We start from the raw sequence: 20729 nt of genomic DNA, 5'->3' as shown, positions 1-20729 counted from the left end.
GTAGAGTGTAATACACTTAAATATATTTTATTTTAGAAATACTTACTATAAATATACCTTTTAACACACTAGGTCATGACTGTTTTTTTCCCTCTCCTCGCTAGAAGAGAGGTTTAGGGGGAGATCTTTTTCTGTATTTGTATATGTCATTGGTTTTTCCGAATGGGCAGGGGGAGCTCAGTCTAGTTAAATTCAGTCAAATAACCAATACATAAAAAAATCCAGAAGTGTTCCATAAAATATCAGCCACTGTACCGGCCTTGTCACACAATTCAATTGTTCTGTCCTATTTTTTGGAGAAGGCAATGGCACCCCACTCCAGTACTTTGCCTGGAAAATCCCATGGATGGAGGAGCCTGGTAGGCTGTAGTCCATGGGGTCACTAAGAGTTGGACACGACTAAGCAACTTCACTTTTACTTTTCACTTTCATGCATCGGAGAAGGAAATGGCAACCCACTCCAGTGTTCTTGCCTGGAGAATCCCAGGGACAGGGGAGCCTGGTGGGCTGCCATCTATGAGGTCATACTAGGTCGGACACGACTGAAGTGACTTAGCAGCAGCAGTCCTATTTTTAAAATAGAAAGATGGGTCTCATGCGTGTTCATATTGTGAAACTACTTTGGGTACTACCTCGATCGTTCTTCTCCTCTAATTCTCACTGGCACGAAAGGGCAAGGCGCCTCTCAGAATTCTTCCATGAGAAGTGGTGGAGAACTGGTGGGGGGCAGTGCGAAGGCAGAGGCGGAGGCTGCACCGAGGCCTCACTCTGAGACCCCCTCCCTGCTTAACCACCATCTCCCACTCAGCTCCACTTTCTTCCTTAATTCCCGAAGACGTCAGCTGGGTGGGGCCGGGCACCGGAAGGCACACCTGGGGAAGCAGAGCGCATAGTGCCCAGGGCTTCCTCTATAGGAACCCCCAGAACTGGCTCTTCCCAGGGTGGGGGGCCCCCTGGGACACCCTCCTCTCCAAGCAGCAGCGTCTCCCAGCTCCTTCACCCGCTATGAGTGACACAGTTCTTTCTCGCACCAGCTTTCGCACCTCTGTCCTCCGTTTCATAGATTTTTGGAATCTGGTCTGCTTTGGAGGGCCCTGCTTCTGGAAAACTAGCCTTGGGGGAAAATAATAATAAGCCTAAGGACCACTTGCCTTTTTTTTCAAGTTCAACAAATATGTCCCATCCAATAGCTGGACACAAGAAGTGCTCTTAAGTGATCAAAACACAGCTCAACTGGCACACCCTCTGACACGGGACGCTTCTTTGCTACAAAGGTCATCACGTAAATACTGTGTTGGCTGCTTGTCATTAGCCACTGAATGCGTGTTGGGTCTACAAGGCGATAAGTACCGCCTCCCTGTAGCTTCCCCTGGCACATCCCTGGCTTGTAGGAGACACTGTGTGTCTGCCTGATGATTCTTGTAATGTGTCACTTGTAACATGTTGGTTACCATCAGCCGACAGTGATGAAGGACGTCATTCCAGGACTCCTCCCCTTTGTGAAGGTAAACTGCTATCACAATTTGGAGTAAATCCAGTGTCAAAAGCAGACCAACTCTCTTTAGTTCTTAGAAATGAAATACATAAGATCCATTAGATTGAATTCTCCACATCTCAGTCCTTTGAGAGAGGACTGAGATGCCTTCATTGTTTTCCAGCTGTGGTGTTAGATTGTCAGCTGAGGCAAGGCAACCTAGACAGGGCGCATTTGAAAATGTGGCCCATTTGGACCAGCCTTGAGAGCCCCATCTTCCCGGCATCATCCTTGTGGACCATCCATGGCCAGCGAGATCACTTTAGGGAGTTCCTGGGCTTTAAAATGTCCCATGGTAAAGTTTTTATTCTTACTCTTAGTTTTTCTTTAAGGAAGTGGTAATGGTTTTCATTTATGGTCATGACATAAAGTTACCTTTTATTTACGTCTATATCAAAGAAAGTGGGAAGCAAGTGCTAGCCTAGGTGATTTGCAGATATGGCAAAAATTGTCAACATGTTGTTGATTTAGAAGGTTAACCTCTTAATGCCAATTGAGATTCATTGACTCAACTCTCCTGCCCTGGCAAGGTGAGAGAAAGCTGGAAAAGTTGGCTAATTCTATGCACTACAGTAACCAACAACTGGATGGCACGATTGTTTGTAAACTGTAGTCTTTTCTTATCTGTTTGGGTGGTAGGGCCCCCAAGCCTGGTTTAGTGGTGCCTGAGACAGAGGCTGAGTGCTGTGGTAGCTCTGGGCGGCCCCTCCCCCGCCCCTTCCCCAGCAGCTGGCTCATCAGTTTTCTCTAAACAGGAAGCCTTGAGAACCTCAGCCTCCACCCCAGACACTTCTTATTATCAAGCACACTCCAAAAGACAGTCATCTGTACACAATAGAGACTGATGTGAGAGCTGAATAATGTCCTCCAAAGATGTCCACATCCTAATCCTCAGAACCCGTGAATGCCACTTTACACAGCAAAAGGGACTCTGAGGATGTGCTTAAGGGTCCTGAGATCAGGAGAGTATCCTGATTATCTGGGTGGACCCTCAATGTGATCAAAAGGGTCCTTATAAGAGGGAGGCAGGAGGAGTCAGGCAGAGAGGGGTTGATGTGGTGTCTGGGAGCAGAGACTGGAATGGTGTGGTCGAAAGCTAAGGATGCAAAAAATGGATGCTCTCCAGGAGCCCACAGAAAGAACCAGCCCTGCTGACATCTCAGCTTCAAACTAGCGAGACTGATTTTGGACTTTGGGCCCCAGGTCCACAAGATAAATTGTGTTATCTTAAACCACTACACTTGCGGTGACTTGTTTTAGCAGCCACAGGAAACTAAAGCAGTTGAGAAAGATTAAACAGTTCCTTAATTTCTGATAGGATTCATCACATTGGTCCTTTATGTAAGGTATCACTATACATTTAAAATAATTCTCATTACAAGAGGTTCAGTTAACACATTTTAAAATCTATTTAAGTTTTTGAATCGGCATCCACGTGGTTGAAATCTCAAACATAGTATCATGAAGTATTACCAAAATAGAGTGAGATGTCTTCTTCCTGTTATGGCCCCTAGACACTGTTTTCTGCTGAAAGGAAACACGGTTTCTCAGGAAAATGGCTGATTCAGGTCTAGGGCAAGAAATGTACAACTTGGAACAACTTGTCATTTCAGAATGTGGGGAGGCTGTTCTCCCCAAAAGTACTCAGGAACAAACTTAAATGTGCTCCCCCTAGCCAACGATGGGACAATCTGATGAATAGAAAAATCATGGCAATGGATCAAAACACATCAAAATACTCTAAAACACAGTCATCTGTACACAATAGAAGTTGGTGTGGGAGCTGAATCATGGCACTGGATCAAAACACATCAAGTAAATTTAAATTCATGAGTTCATGATGATACAAAAATAGCATGTGTACCCAATGTAAGATGCTACAGAATCAACTCACTACTTGGAACGCTAACAGTAAAAGCAAAGAATCAAGACCGATCCTACTTTTCTCATGTGACCTGTCCCTAGCAGAGGAGGGTAAATTCAGAATTATTCCAGCTGGTAAATGGAGAAGGAATAACATGACTTTGCAGCCCCTGGTGCATGAATGGATTCAGGTGATAATCCTCACAGCTGCTCAGGTCATAATAAAAGAGACAAGTAGATTATGAACCTCCTCGGGTGTAGTCTTGAAGAAAAAGCCTCTGGATCAGTGGTTCCTAAATGTGGCTGAACACTGGGAACACCTGAGGATCTTATAAAAATTCCAAAGCCCAAGTCATACCCCAGGCAATTAAGTTACTACCTGGGGGTATGGGTAAGGGTGGGGATGGGGTGAATGGGACACAGGCACCAGAAGTTTTTCAAGCTTCTCCAGGTGCAGACAGATTCGGGAATCAAGGGTTTAGATCCAGCTACAGGGGCTTCCCGGAGAAGGCAATGGCAGCCCACTCCAGTACTCTTGCCCGGAAAATCCCATGGGCGGAGGAGCCTGGTAGGCTGCAGTCCATGGGGTCACTAAGAGTCGGACAGGACTGAGCAACTTCACTTTCACTTTTCACTTTCATGCATTGGAGAAGGAAATGGCAACCCACTCCAGTGTTCTTGCCTGGAGAATCCCAGGGACAGGGGAGCCTGGTGGGCTGCCGTTTCTGGGGTCGCACAGAGTCGGACACTACTGAAGCGACTTAGCAGCAGCAGCACAGGGGCTTCCCTGGTGGCTCAGTTGGTAAAGAGTCCACCTGCAATGCAGGAGACCTAGGTTCAATCCCGGGGTTGGGAAGATCCTCTGGAGAAGGGAATGGCAACTCACACCAGTATTCTTGCCTGGAGAATTTCATGGAGAGAGGAACCTGGCAGGCTGTAGTCCACGGGGTTGCAAAGAGTCAGGCACGACTGGGTGACTAACACTTTTACTTTTCACTAGGACTGAAGAACAGGTTAAACTACACCATGGGAGGCAACCGGCAGAATTTAGACTGTGGGAAACCCTATGAGACACCACCTGGCTTTGTTGTGTAAAACATGCAAGGCAGAAAATGGGGATGGGGGGTGGGATTGGATGGAGGATTTAAAGACTTAAAGATACTTACGAGACATCTGACCCAATTCTAGTATCTAGTCAGTATGTTTAAATTTCCTCAATTGTCTCACAATTTTTCCTTGTAGTATGTTTACTGAGTGAGAATCTAAAGTCAGATGACCCAATTCAAACTACAGACCTTAGATTCTCACTCAATAAACATACTATAAAAAATAACTGTGGGACGACCGGGGGAATCGAAACACTGGCTATCTATTTGAAGATACTAAGGAACTATTGTTATTTTTAATTCTAATAGTAATACTGTGGTTATTTTTGGAGTCATATTTTAGCAAAGGGGTACAGAAGTATTTACAGTTGGAATGATGTGATGTCATAGATTTGCTTCAAAAAAAGTCTGGGCATGAGTGGGTAGGAGTGTAGAGCTGAGACAAGATTGGCTACCAGTTGATAATTGTTAGAACGGTAGGTACATGGGAATTCATTTTACTCTTTCGTCTATTTCTGCACTTTCCACACTAAAACATCAAACTAAACATCTCCTTCCTGCCCACTGCCATCCCCACTGTTCCTTCCATCTGTGCAACTGGTAACCTCTTCAATTAACTCCTTATTTAGACTTATAGAGATATTTTTAATAAACATGAAAGCTAATATAAATACTATTAGGTTTTTCCTTCTCATTTTTTTTACATAAATGGAAGTACACTGCACTCAATTTTCCGCATCTCACTACTTTCATGTACTAGCGTATTTTGATGACTTTCCATCCCCGTTGCATAGCATATTATTGAACGGATGCATCATAATTTATTTAAACAGATGGGCAGTTAGGTTGTTCCCAATTTTTTGCTGTTATAAACACGTTAAAAATAAATACCTCTGTACCTATTTGTGTAAAAGTATATGTGTAGAGCAAATTCCCAGGAGCAGATTTGATGGCTCAGTGGATAAACGCATATGCAAGATGCTAGCAAATAACCCTGGCTTATACCAGGGTAGAAAGAGAATAGATGGAGAGAAGTGGGCAGATATGGAGATGGAGCTAATTTGAAGATGGAGCTAAAATTATTTGCTGATAGATCGTTTGAAAAATAAAAGAGAAAAATTAAGCATGTCTAAAATCAGTCAGCTTCAGATAAGTTCTGCCTGGGTAGCAACTGACTCCCTTCATGCCCACAGCAAATCTCAGTGATTTACATACTCCAATATTTATTTCTTGGTCATGCTAAACATCTGTCATGGACCGCTGCCTTCTTTACTCCTCATCGTCTCCATTGCAGGACCCAGGCTTCAGGAACAGCTCTCATCTGGGAGACTACAGGCCTCAGGGCAGAGAGAAAAGGACAAAAGGCTCATCAAGTGTGGCTCTCAAAGCTTCCACTTGGATGTAGCACACATGGTGTCTTTTCATGATTGGTTGACCAAAGAAAGCCACATGATCAAGCCTTATGGAAATAAGGCGGAGATGTGTAATCCTCCAATTGGGAAAGATTGTCATATTTTAATTAATTACGCACCCCACTAGTGAGAAAGATCCCACCTGCCAATGCAGGAGACCTAAGAGATGAGGTTTTGATCCCTGGGTTGGCAAAATCCCCTAGAGGAAGGCATGACAACCCACTCCAGTATTCTTACCTGGAGAATCCCATAGACAGAGGAGCCTGGCGGGCTACAGTCCATGGGGTTGCAAAGAGTCAGACACGACTGAAGTGACTTGGCATGTCAGCACGCACCACGTCTCAAAGGTTTCTGGCTTGAGCAATTGGTGGGTTGTGGTTGTAACAGTGATATAGAGATGAAAGAGGAGATAGAGTCCTAGGGAGAAAATTGAGTTCAGATTTAGATATAAGTTTAAAACGCCTAATAAAACCATGATCACCCAGGTATTTTGGATACTAGATGGGTAGACAGCAGTGCATTTCCAGGTTCCCCTAATGTCGGGGCTAGAACTTCCAAAATGCTCCGGTGGGTGACCCCACTGTCTTGATACCCAGGGGCAGCTGTACTGGTCAGTATCCAATCCACCAGGCTGGCTCGGAGAAGGCAAGTTTAGGCAGGACCGGCCAGGGCGCAGTCAGCTCTCTATATTACCACTTTAAGAGCCCCAAACAGTTTCCTGGTTTTGAACTCAATGCTTCTGTACACACCTGTGTGACTGGAAATCAGTAGAATTTTGAGGGACAGAAGTTTTCAGTATGTTCAAGAACCTTTAAAGCCATGATAGCTTTGACCAATCATGTAATGACTTGAAGTCTAACAATTTTAAAAGTTGTATGGTAAAATGCTTCATATGCAAAAGATATTTATTGTAGAATTCTGTATTGAATTGAAATGAATTGAAAACAATTTACATGTCAACAACAAGGGAATGGTGATGGTTTAGTTGCTAAGTCACGTCTGACTCTTGTGAACCCACGGACTGTACCCCGTGTCCTATGTCCATGGGATTTCCCAGGCAAGAATACTAGAGTGGGTTGCCATTTCTTTCTCCACAAGATCTTTCCAACCCAGGAATCAAACCTGGGTCTCCTGCATTGCAGGTGGATTCCTTACTGATTGAGCTACAAGGGGAGCCTAACAAGGGAATAAGCAAGCAAATTATGAAATTTAAAACATGCCTAATAAACATCAAAAGAGTGCAGCCAAGGTGATGTCTGGATAGAGATGAGTTCAGTGGAGAGAATGGGGCTAGAGATAGCAGCATAGAAGTTATTGACATGTAGATGGTGTTGAAAGTGATGGGACTAATTGAAGGAAAGGAGCCAGAAAAGACTCTGAGGACCAGCCCCTGAGGTAGGAGGTGTGATGTCATGGAAACCAAGAGAAGAGAATGTTTCAGGAAGAAGGAAGTGTTTATCTGTATCAAAATGCTGCTGAGAGCAAGTGGAAAAAATAAAAACAAAACTAGCTAGAAATTACTTGAATGACAAGATCAAAACCTTGGACAAGTGACAAGTGACCCTGACAAGGCCACTTCCACTTAAGTGGTGGGTGCAGAAACCTAGTTGGGAAGATGGAAAAGAGAATAGGGTATAGAAGAGGAAGAGAACATGGCTAGATGATGCTTTTAAGAGGTTTTACTGGGAAGAAAAAAAGGAAAATAAGGGAAAATAAGGAAAGGGCTGGAATCACAGGAGTCTGCTTTACTTTTCTTTAAAACAGAAGGCACTAGAATATGTCTGTATACTGATAGCAGTGATCCAGTAGAAAAGGAGAAATAGGTGCAACTGAAAAAAGAAACAGTTGAGAATTCTGAGTAAAAGCAGAAGTGAAGGCACTGGCTTTAGAAAGGCAAAGACGTGCTCTCTCTCATTATGGTCATCAGTTAATTAGTATCTGTTATAATTATACCTTTGGTTTCTAAGAAACCTGCCCTTGTTCTCAGTATATTCTCTGCTTGTTCTCATGCAGTGGTTTGTCAACAACACCCTACCTTAGAGGACAGGAAGAAACAGGTTAGTAGGGTTCACACGGCACCTGTTTGAAATGTGGCAGACCTGGGTTCATCTCTGCCTCAATCTCTTAGCAGCACTGCCAACTTGGGGGTGCTAATTAATTTCCTTAAGCATTAATTTCTTAATCAGTAATATAAGAAGAATATTTATGCCTACATTTATATAATTGTTAGAAGGCTCATAGAGAATATATAGAGAGTTCTTGGCATAATCTCTGGTACATAGGGAAGGTTAAAAGTTATAATAATGATGAGTGTGTGTGTTAGTCACTCAGTCATGTCCAACTCTTGGCAACCCCATGAACTGTAGCCTGCCAGACTCCTCTGTCCATGGAATGCTCCAGGCAAGAATACTAGAGTGGTTTGCCATTCCCTTCTCCAGGGGATCTTCCCAACCCAGGGATTGAACCCAGATCTCCTGCATTGAAGGTGAATTCTTTACCATCTGAGCCACTAGGGCAGCCTCTCTTTGTTGATATAAATGTATTTTTCTTGTGCTGTGACAAAATTGTTGTCAGACTAATAACTGCAATGAGCAAACTTCGGGAGACAGTGAAAGACAGGAGAGCCTGGCGTGCTGCAATCCATGGGGTCACAGAGTCGGACACAACTTAGCGACTGAACAGCAGCAATGTTTTTGTGGTTCTTCTATTATTGGAGAAAGAACTGCACATCAGTCAGATATTTGTGTATTTGTTCAATAGTCCTCTATTTTTTTTCCCAGAAGAGTGAAGATTGTAAACAGTCACCTTTCCTGAGTCTTTGGGAACAAATTATAATGACTGTTACTTAATTTCATGGATAGGGCTGAACAGAATTGAAAAACAATGGGAAATTCAACTCCAGGATATCTGTCCCACTGAGTTTTGCCTGTGTACATCTTACAGCTTATTTTATATTCAGAAGTCTCCTATTGGAAAGCAGCTATCAGACAATGAAAGTGGTACGTTTCAAAAAATGCATGGGGAGCAGCCAAACAAGTAAGGAGAGGGAGATTTATATTCTTAAATGCATTTATTAGAAATAAAATCATATTGAAAATAAGTGAGGCAAGTTGTTAAGAAGCTAAAAGAAAAAAAAAAATAAAGAACTAAGAATAAACCCAAAGAAAATAGTAGGAAGATCATAATAAAAAATGAGCATAAAATTATGAAACAGACATAAAAACAGTAAAAAGAGAAATGTAGAAATGAGTGACAAAAGCAAAAAGTTGGGGCTTTGAAAAGATAGACAAACCTATAGCAATACTCCTCAAGGAAAACTTTTCCAAGCAAACTAGGAATGGAAGGAATGTCCTTTATAAAGGGTGCCTGTTAAAAATCTATGGCAAAATCTTACACTTAATTTTAAAACATTAGGTACATTCCTATAGAGTCAGGAACAAGAAAAAGATGTTCTCTCTCACGGCATCTTTTAAACATTGTACTAAGGTCTTAGCCAGTGTGATAAGAAAATGAAAAGTGAGATAAAGGGATTAGGGAAAAAAGAGAACAAACTGATATTGTTTGTATAAAATATAACTGTCTGTGTAAGAAATTAAAGAGAATCCACATGTAAACCAGAAGAACTGATAAGAAATTTTAGAAGGATCTTGATTACAAGACTGACAAATGATGCTCTTACACATGAGCAGTAAAAATAACCCAATATATGTAAATAGCAAAACACTCTCTGTGCACAAAAGTACAAAATGTTACAAAGGACAGAGAATGAGTTGATGTAGAGATATATACATAGATGAGAAGACTCAGGGTTGTGATAACATTGGTACTAATTTATAAATTTAATGCAATTCCAATAAAAATTCCAAGAGGATTTTTCATCAAACTAGACTAATCAATTCTAAAATTAATGGGAGAAAGTAAGATATTACAAGGTGTTACAGACTTATAATAGTTAAAATAATGAGGCACTGGGACAAGTCAAACAGTCAGAATAGATCAGAGCTCCGACATTCCTAGGGTGTAGGGTGGAGCCAGGGCTTCCCAGGTGGCATTAGTAGCAAAGAAATTGCCAGCTAAGGAAGGAGACATAAGAGTCGTGGGTTTGATCCCTGAGTCAGGAAGATCCCCTGGTGGAGAGCTTGGCAACCCCCTCCAGTATTCTTGCCTGGAGAATCCCATGGATAGAAGAGCCTGGTGAGCTACAATCCATAGGGTTGGTCGCAAAGAGTCGGACAGGGATGGAGGCAGCCTTATAAACCAGTGGAGAGAGGGGTGGGTCTCTTTGCCAACCCTTAATAGAAGGGCACTCAGCTGTGGGGCAGGATTATTTTTCCCAGGGTCCCACTGACATGTTTTCTGATCAGCCACCTCTTATTGTAGAACCTGCCTTAACACATCACCCTCCGATGAGTGATTTGACTTCTCAAGTACCTGAAAAGGATGTACTCTGAGTAGATACATCAGCATCTTGTTCCTGGAAAAGGATACCTGCTCTTATAAGTTAATGAACATTCTGCTTTGCAGTTTATAATCTTATGAGCTTCTCTAACTGCTACTGACTGACACATGAGTGAACGCACACTGGATGGTTTCCAGTCCTGAGGGCAAGGTCTTAAGGGAACGGGTCTCAAGAGAGGGCACCACATGTGAAGATGAGGATGTGAAAAAAGAAATGAGGCACTAAAAGAGGAACTGAGACAGTCTCATAGAGAAATTCTATTTCCAATGAACTCCTGTCCTGAGACATGACTGAAGAAGCAATTTGTATACTAACAGTTCCTTTAAGTGTCGTTGTAGGGGAAGAATGGGGGAAGGAAGAAGAAAACAATTCAAAGTCAGCTAACAAGGCTGCAGCTAGTTATTTGCTAAACAAAAGCTGTTCAGAATTTATCTGCGTGGCCTCCTCTCCCTGCCCAAATATGTGCTTGGCATCAGCTTGCAGTCACCTATTGACGACTGCTCGTTTCCCAACTAATTCTTCAACCAATCAGTGTAGCACAATTCTGCCTAGATAAACTGTATCTGCCCCCTAGATAAACTGTAATGGGAATAAGGGGGAAAGATAGGGGAATTGCAAAGTTGGAAAATATTTTCGAAATTGGAGGAAAAGCAATGGCAAAAAACGTTTTCTCTCCAAAAAAGTACAGACATCGAGATGTTGATACATGGATGTGTCTACAAAACTCGGAAGAATTAAATGAGAGTGTTTGGTGAAATGGATGGACACTGACACTGAGACTAACTGGGACAAACTTTCTGGAAAACAATTTGGTATTGCACGCCAGTGTTTAAAACCAGTGACTCAGGGATTTCAGATCCAGAAAAGCTTCATGTGTAAAATATTGAAAGAGTTTGATGTATAGAGTTGTAGTGGCCTAACTTAAATTAGCTGAAAACATCCTAAATATTTAACAATAAAGATAGTTTAGTAAACTTTGATATGTCCATAAGAGGAATATACAACCATAAAAATAATATTCATAAAGGACTTATAACATGGAGATATCTTTCTTATGTTGAATGGAAAAAGTAGAAAAGTAAAGAAATAGAAAAAATTTACAGAGACAAGGATCTCAAATACATAAAAATATACTCAGAAAAAATTTACAATTTTAATAAAATGGGAATAGGCTTTCTCCCTGATATTTCTAGCTCCTTTGCCCAAATTTCTGTCAAGCATTTCATTTATTTTCTGGAAAGCTGGCAAATCTCATCTTCTGCTCCTGTGTCTTAAAATCTTTTGAAGAGCCAAAAATGTAAGTCCTTATCTAATAAAGTTTCCCATGTGGCCACACAGCCTTTTATGGAACCGCTGGCTAAGCCTTTAATGGCTGTGTGTGTCACAAGGATAGTGTAGCCATGACAAAGGCCTTTTCTTCTCCAGAGGTGGGACAGGGCGTTACCTGGCACCCTTGGGCTTCGTCTCTTCCTGGCACACCATGATTTTTATCCCAGGAAAATCGCTATTTGCCAAAGGAATCTTCCACTATTTCAAAAAATATCAGTAGCCTCCGAAATTTCCAAAAGCAGCTCACTAAGTAGAAATTCTTTGATAGGGATCGTGAAGACATAAAGAATGGACTGAGGGTCTGTGGCTCCCAAAAGCACAGAAGGGAAAAGCCAAGTCCTCTATGGCTGTGGCTTAAGATACACAGTGAGGGAAACTTGTAGAGAAGACCACGGTTTGACTCTCTTCTGCTTTGGCTCTAATCTCAGCTTCCCTAGTAGTTCAGATGGTAAAGAATCCGCTTGCAGTGCAGGAGACCCAGGTTCGATCCCTAGATCAGGAAGATCCCCTGGAGAAGGGAATGACAACCCACTCCAGTGTTCTTTCCCGGAGAATCCCATGGACAGAGGAGCCTGGCGGGCTACAGTCCACGGGATCGCAAAGAATCAGACAGGACTGAATGACCCTCACTTCAATTCAACCAGCTCAGTCATCTCTGTAATACATCAGTTTAATACACAATTTATCAAAATATCCCTCAGTTTATTATGAGTGGCTTCTTTGGCTAAGCAACTGGTTGACCACTCTTGTTGAATACATCAGGAAAGGCCTTTGTCTTGCAGAAGACAAAGTACTGAGGAATTTCTTATGCTGAAAACAATCCCATGCGGTTCCATGTGTTTTTTTGTTTTTGTTTGTTTTTTGAGAATGGACAGTAGAAGGAGCATCACTGGTCCTGCAGGGTTTGAATCCTTTGGGGATAAATGACACTTTGGTTGTAAGCATAAAACCAAAGAATGCTATTTGAAGCTACTTCATATACTTTCCATTGTCATTTTCCAAGTTAAGTATCCTTAATGTAAACAATGATAGATGTTCAAGATCATAATTGTGGAATACACTTGCATTAATTCCCGTCAGAGAAGCTGTTCTAAATATTGCAACACGGCAGCCACATGATGGCTGAATGTTATCTGATTTACTAGCATCCTGGGCCACCAGAATTGTGGGTTTTTTTTGGCTTCACCATGTGGCATGCAGGATCTCAGTTCCTAGACTAAGGATTGAACACATGCCTCATGCAGTGGAGACACGAAATCTTAACCACTGGATCTCCAGGAAGTCCCTACCAGTTCTTTACTAATAACTCAGGACTTAACGGTATAATTTGAGACAAAAAAGAAATTTCTTTCAAAATGATAATTTTTAAGGTAACAGGAAATTTTTCAGAAAATCTTTTTTCATTGACTCTAAACTCATTCATGGGTATTCCTGGTGTACCAGTTTCCTAGGGCTGCCATGTTAAAATAACACAAACTGGGCTTAAAACACCAGAGTTTGTCTCACAATTCTGGAAGCCAGAAGTCTGAAATCAAGGCTTTTTGCAGAGCTATGTTCCCTCTGTAGATGAGAATCCATCCTTCTTTTTCCTAGCTTCCAGTCATCTGCTGACAACCTTTGTTATTTCCTGGCTTGCAGCCACGTAACTCCAATCTCTGCCTTTGTTATCACATGGCATTCTCCCTGTGCCTCCATGTCTTCACGGAGCATCCTCCTGTAAGGACACCAGCCATAATGGCTTAGAGATCCACTCTACTTCAGTATGACCGTCATCAATCCTAAGTTGCTTCAGTCACGTCCAACTCTGCAGCCCCATGGACTGTAGCCCCCCAGGCCCCTCTGTCCGTGGGGTTCTCCAGGCAAGAATGCTGGAGTGCCTTGCCATTTCCTTCTCCAGGGGATCTTCCCAAGCCAGGGATTGAATCTGCATCTCTTTCATTGTCTGCACTAGCAGGTGGGTTCTTTACCACTAGCACCCCTGAGAAGTCCCTCATCTTTAACTAATTACATTTGCAACCACCCTATCTCCAAATAAGATAGTATTTTGGGAACAGAAATTCTACCGATTTTTGGAGGGGTGACAGAATTCAACCCATGATTCCTAGAGTCCATGGATTCTGGGTTAAGAACCTATTGAGACTGATATAGGGGAGTCTGGGAGTGGAGAATGTGAAACATGGGTGCAGAGAAGGAATTGCAAGCAAGACAAATGGAGCGCACTTTGTAATTCTGCTCAGAAGTCTGGAGGCAGTGATCTCTCACTGTTGATTTTAGTGCAAGGTCTCTAGTTACTGATGGCAACATTTGGCCCATTCCTAGCTGAAGACGCTTCAGTTCTATACTTGACTCTGGGCTGCAGAGTGAAGTTTATGGTTATGTCCAGAACATTCTCTGCTGATGCCATATGTTTGGAAATGTCTGAATTTTGTGCAGAGACACACAAGCGGTATTTTCGTAAGTGGAGTTACATAATTAGGGCATGGGCTTGCATGATAATTAGCATGTGTAATTAGGCACAGACTTCTTGTCCTTTAATTAGACAATCAAGACATCTAATTACAAAATTAAGATGTAATTACGTGGCCTAAGATCGACATATTTCTTTCTACCCATTAGAGATTACATTTTAGAAAATAATTCATAAAAATTGATGAAAAAATGAACCAGAAACCAGATTTGAGGCCGTTGAGGAAAGTGTTGAGTAGACTGGTAAGTCACCTTTGGTCTTGTCTTAAGTGTGAAGGGGGTTATTTAAAACATCACAGTCTACTTTTACACACTCTGCTGTCAACCTTTGGCATACACACTAATGAAGAGGAATGTGGGCATGACGAGTCCATGTAATTCACATGAGGCTCTTGAGTGTGGTTTGTAATTACCCTTGAACGTGGACTTAAGTGTGATGTCCTGGGGACTCATTCAAACCCAATAGTGCAGCCACTCAGAGGAAACCTTGGTCTGGAGAACTGGGAGGAGAACCCACCTTCCCTTTTCACCCTGGCTTGATTCTCCCTGTGGCCACTTTAAAGGTAGGCAACATTGCTCAAAGTAACGCAAATCAACAGTTAACCTGTTGTCCTTTCCCTGAATATTTGAGTATTCATTGCAATGTGCTTAACTGCTCCTTATTGGACTGTAGGCAAGAACGGGAAGGTCAGAGTCTACAGCAAACATTCCATCTTTCTAATGATAAGTGAGACTTGGAGTTGCAGGATTTTTCAAGTTCCAGTGTTCCTATGAAGTCTGACTGAATGGATATTCTCTATATTTTCCCTTGCTTCGAAATTGAGATTTGGCTGATCTTTGTACAATGCTAAACACGCAGTTTGATTCATTAATTTTTCTGAAATAACTGAACTTTTGACATAATTGGCTGGCTGATTAGGGATTACAGCCATATGCCCAGGTTTTTCTAAACTAGTTCTGACTTTCACTGTGTTATCCCTCTGTTCCCATAAACTGTCGAAATATCCTAGTAATTCCAATGTTTTGACAGCAACACTGCGCTTCTCAAACTGTTGCTTTCTCCTGGAAGGTGGCACATACATCTGTGGGGCCATGTTTCCTGATTTGGGGCTAGAAAAATATGCTTCCCATATGGTCTCAGGCCATGAAAACAAAGACATAGAGGGTTTGCAAGTGGTTGGTGATGAGGTCTTGTTCCACAGAGTGTCCCCTCCTTCCTTGTTTTTTTTTATTTTTCTCTATTAGGTCATGGAATGTGATGAGGGATAAATTATGTGCAGGGGTCAATTTGACCAAGAAAATCCACAGATTTGTGCAGGCAACTGATTTTTGCCATTGTTACTTTTTTCGCCTCACCTTGCAAGAGAATTGTTGATGGTAGATTTAAAGGTTGAGGAGCTAAAATGGGCAGAGGTGCAGCTTTTTGGAGGTGGGGTGGGGCCATGCTGTGTGGCTTGTGGAATCTTAGTTCCCTGACCAGGGATTGAACCCAGACCCTTGGCAGTAAAAGTGCAGTCGTAACCACTGAACTGCCAGAGATTTCCCAAAGTGCAGTTTTAAAAACTATTTATTGACAGAAATTGTAGGTTGGGAAGGGGTGTTTGGGCTACGTCATCTCTAAGGGGACTTTCAGCTAAGACATCTGAGGATGTCTGAATCTCTAGCCTGTTAATCAGGAGGAATTTACCGAGCTCATGCCTCCTGCACACCTCTAGGCCTCCACCTCGTCAGTCCTAAGATGCTGTCACCTGGAAACTTCTCCTACCCTCACATCTGGAGAGCACAACAATTCTGATATCAGATAGGGCCAAAAGTGTGAACCTGTATCTCAGTTTTTAAAACGTGCTTTTTCCCTCAGGTACTCCACATCAGCGTTCTCAAGACTAGAGAAGTTGGGCATCAGACATCCCAAGCCTTCTCCTTTTATTGGAAACTTAGCGTTTTTCCGCCAGGTAAAGGTTGCCTTCCACTGTCTTCTGATATAAGATGCTCTGAGCCCAGAGCAGCTTTACCCACAAAGCATTGCTTCTATTCAGGTCTCCCACACTCAGGCAGGTGCGTGTGTGAATTGCATCAGTTCTTATGTGATGAGAACGATCCATCACTGATCACTCATCAACACATATAGAGTCCTGGTATCCTGTCATTCATGCAAAAACCCATTTAATGAGTGTCTAAGTGTGCCGGGCCCTGGAATGTGGAAGAAAGTAAAAGTTGCCCATGCCCTAGCGCTAGTGTGGGTGGTAGACAAGGCAGCTGTGGTTTGTCCTTCAGAGGAGGGGGAGATCCGTCAGGGCTAGAGTCATCCTGGAGGACTTCCTGGAGGAGGGGGTCTTCAGGAGCAATAGACACAAAGACAAGGAGACCCACACCAGATGGGAACAATGATGTGTGTGATGGCACCATATGAGAAACAGGGCACAGCTTGGGGAGCAGCCTTGACTAAAAAGCGGAGACTGGGGAGCACCAGGGAACTCTGCTGTGAGAAAGAGAGAAAAGCAGGTTTCCCAGGTGGCGCTAGTGGTAAAGAACCCACCTGCCAATGCCAGAGATGTGAGAGATGTAGGTTCGATCCCTGGGTTGGGAAGATCCCTGGAGAAGGGCACGGCAACCCACTCCAGTATTCTTGGCTGGAGAATCCCATGGACAGAGGAGCCTGGTGGGCTACAGTCCATGGGGTCACAAAGACTGAGCAGCTAACACTTACTTAGATCACTGACAGTTCAGAAAGGCAAGTGAAGAATGTGCGTGTCCCAACACTGGTGAGTAGGAGGGGGACACCAAAGGGGAAGATTTCTCTGCAAGATTTAGAGCAGGTCTGTAGAATCCAACAGTTGTTGAGCCCTGGCTGTGAAGCAATGAGGGCTTGGCCAGGGTGGAGATGAGAGCAAAAGAGAAGAACTTTGGGGGCAAAATTAGTAACTCTTTTGGCGACTTAGGTGAGAAGTCAAGGCAGATTGAATCAACTCGTCTTTAAGTTTGGAGCCAGACAACAGGGAGAATGGCCAGGGGTCCACGAAAATAAAAGGTCGGGAGGCCAGCTGGTTTAGGGAGGTGCCTTTGATTTGCCAGAATGACTCGAATGCCCTCTGGGCATTTGGAGATAAAGTCCTGGGACTTTATCTTCGCAGGTTATTTTTGTTTCTCACGTTGGGTTTTCTCAGAAGCCAGATGATTTATTCTGCCAACTCCTGTTGGGGGTGCTGCCACCAGACCCAATATTAGGAGGCTACAGATCCTACATGTGAAGCCACTAAGCCAAACAAAGGCAGGAAGGACTAAATTGGGGCCAATCCTGATAACACCCCTCTAAGATCTCTTTAGGCTTTCCCCACCCCTGCCCTCGGAAAGGCTGGCCCTTGGCGTCAGATAGAAAATAACACACGCTATTTCTGTCCCTTTTCTTTCTCATCAATTTCTCTTCTCTTCCGTTCTGTCCCTTTCTCGGTTCAACACCCCTTCCCACTGTTTATTGTTGTTTCTCTCTTCCCACTGTTTTTTTTAACACTTCCTTCTCTCCTCTCTAGCTCAGGGGTGGCCAGGCCACAACTTTCAGCCCACAAACAGCATCGCAGCAAGGCTCCCCATCAGCTCCGTGAAGCAAGTGTGAAGACATTTCTAAGTGTCAAAACACAACAAGAAATCAGATAGGAGATTAAAGCAAATCCATTTCACAAATTTCTGTGGGGGAAATGATCAGTTGCATTCAGACTTTGTATCAACATGTTGAGTTAAACCATATCCCTGTTGATGTGCCGAGCACACTGTGCCTGCCTTTGGCTAATTTCCACATATGTTCCTTTTTAGCTGCTCATTCTCATATGGGCAAATCCTGCCAAGTTCTTGCTAGAACATAGTCATTTCATTGACTGTTTTTATAGTCATATGAGCTTTCCTTGGTATTAATATATGGCAAGCTTAGATGGAGGTGGAGCTATGGTTTTTCCAGTAGTCAGGTATGGATGTGAGAGTTGGACCATAAAGAAGGCTGAGCACTGAAGAATTGATGCTTTTGAACTGTGGTGGTAGAGAAAACTCTTAAGAGTCCCTTGGACAGCAAGGAGATCCAATCAGTCAATCCTAAAGGAAATCAACCCTGAATGTTCATTGGAAGGACTGATGCTGAAGCTCTAATACTTTGGCCACCTAATGCAAAGGGCCAACTCATTGGAAAAGACCCTGATGCTGGGAAAGATTGAGGGCAGGAGGAGAAGCGGGGGACAGAGGATGAGATGTTTGGATGGCATCACTGACTCAGTGGACATGAGTTTGAGCAAGCTCTGGGAGATAGTGAAGGACAGGGAAGCTTGGCATGCTGCAGTCCGTGAGATTGTAGAGTCAGAAAAGATTGAGCAACTGAACAGCAACTAGATGGTGGAGCTCGATTGAAAGAGCCTAGGATGGATTTTCATTAAGAACATCCACCTCTTCTACCTTCCCAACTCTCTACTCTCACCCACCCTTTATGTGACTACCTGTCCACTCCATTCCCACAGCACAAGTCTAGGGGTCTCCTCTCTTCCACTTCCATCCCAACTGAAGCATGTTTTCATGTTTATTTCTTTCCCATAACACAATGGATCCAGCCATTTTCAACCCTTAACCCATACTTTCCCCGTGTATATCCACACACAGACCCCATTTGAACAATACAGTGAGTCAAGCATTTTTCTGACCCTGCTCCACACTGTGTATATATCCTGGAACCCTCCTTTCCCACCCCAAAACGTGTCTCATATATAAAGTAGCTCTAAGGTTCTTATGCCTTGAATATGTTGATTTTAGTTAAAATTTAACTTGGATCATAATTCAGAGTTTGTGATAATTTGGGTACACTCAGCAGACATTTATGTCTATAGTGGCTGTGAAAAGAGGCTCTGCCAAAAATAATAATAATATAAACCAAATTGCAGAGGGGAATGTTAGCATAGTTGAGAAAGCAAACAGTTTTCAAATATTTTAGCAGCAATTATACACAAATAGTATAAGTACAGATGATCTCATCTGTCCATTAAAGCAGAGTTGACAGCGACTGTCTCTTGGCAATATTATTTTTTCAAGCCACTAGTTTATTCTAATACTCCAAAGTACTGGAGTACTGAGAACTGAAACAGTTCTGAAAACAATACCACTTCAATTATATTTTTATGGTTGATGTAACTGTGTTCTCATGATTGTAGACTTTTTTCCTGAAGAAGTTTAAATATTTGAAATTCTGTTTCATCTGATTTTTACTATAGTGCTTGTTTTCTGCAGGGTTTCTGGGAAAGCCACATGGAGATCAGAAAGCAATATGGACCTCTGAGTGGGTAAGACGAAAACTCCATTCTTCTCCCATGTGTTTGGATTTGTGTGTGTTGAAGTGACATGGAAGGAATGACGAGAATGGGCATGTTGCCTGTGTTTATCACTTTTGAGAATCCACAAAGAGTATACCCAGCTGTACAGATGGGGCTCCTAGAGAAGATCCCAGGGCGGCCCAGGGTGCATGGTGCTAGCCTGAAAAACACCCTTTCCCAGTCTTTAAAGCCCAACCAGCTGGTTCAGGCGCTGGGTGCCTTGACCATCTGTGATGACTGTACCAAAGGTGTGTTGCAAGGGAGGCAGTGGCCCTCCACACCTCACTCTAATTTGCCTTGACCACCGTTGGCAAGTCTTTCCCATGATCTTATCTAAGCTTTTGTTGTTGTTTTTTAGTCACTCAGTCGTGTCCGACTCCTTTTGGACCCCATGGACTATAGCCCACCAGGTTTCTCTGTCCATGGGATTTCCCAGGCAAGAAAACTGGAAAGGGTTGGCATTTCCTTCTCCAGGGAATCTTCCCGATCCAGGGATCAAACTCACATCTCCTGCATTAGCACTCATTACCACTGAGCTACCAGGGAAGCCCCTTATAAACCTTATTTGGGCCCATTTTATTCAACTCTATGGGTAAAATATGCATCAGCTGTATGGCCATATCATCTATTATCTGACACTGTACACATTTCAAAGTAACAGGGGGTGCTATTCATACTTACTGCAGGACAACAGTGGAAACTAAGACTGACCTGGGTAGACTGGTCGCATGCTCACCCTAATTCTCAGTAATATAGGCCTTCCCCTTCTTTTTCCTGTATTTTCCCTTTTAAAAAAATTTCTACATGTTTTCTTTTAATTGTGAAATATATATGCCAAAGAGCATGTAACATGTAGAATTTAAAGAATATTAATAAAATGAACAGGTATCTATCACCAAGCTTAAGAAATTGAATACCAGTATCCTATGTAGATTTTTCCTTTATTTATTTTAATTGGAAGGTAATCACTTTTACAATGTTGTGTTGGTTTTATACATCATTGCAAATCAGTCATAACTATATATATATATATATATATATATATATATTTTGCTGTTCATCCACTAAGTTGTGTCTGACTCTTTGAGACCCCATGAACTGCAGCATGCCAAGCTTCCCTGTCCTTCACTGTCTCCCAGAGCTTGCTCAAACTCATGTCCATTGAGTCAGTGATGCCATCCAACCATCTCACCCTCTCTCACCCCCATCTTCTATAGCCCC

The 20729-nt window shown here is 42.7% G+C and overlaps 1 protein-coding gene across 1 annotated transcript in view; it reads left to right on the top strand.

Moving 5' to 3' along the window:
- TBXAS1 (thromboxane A synthase 1) overlaps nt 1-20729 on the top strand; it is a 173346-nt gene that overhangs the window by 28857 nt on the left and 123760 nt on the right. Inside the window, 2 exon segments of the mRNA XM_005899757.2 lie at nt 16028-16121; nt 19426-19478. Coding sequence (XP_005899819.2) covers nt 16028-16121; nt 19426-19478 — 147 coding nt within the window.

Source organism: Bos mutus, chromosome 4 (assembly GCF_027580195.1).
Source record: "Bos mutus isolate GX-2022 chromosome 4, NWIPB_WYAK_1.1, whole genome shotgun sequence".
NCBI classification, from domain to species: Eukaryota; Metazoa; Chordata; class Mammalia; order Artiodactyla; family Bovidae; genus Bos; species Bos mutus.
Note: the sequence above shows the minus strand (reverse complement) of the source record. Positions and strands in the feature narration are given on the sequence as shown.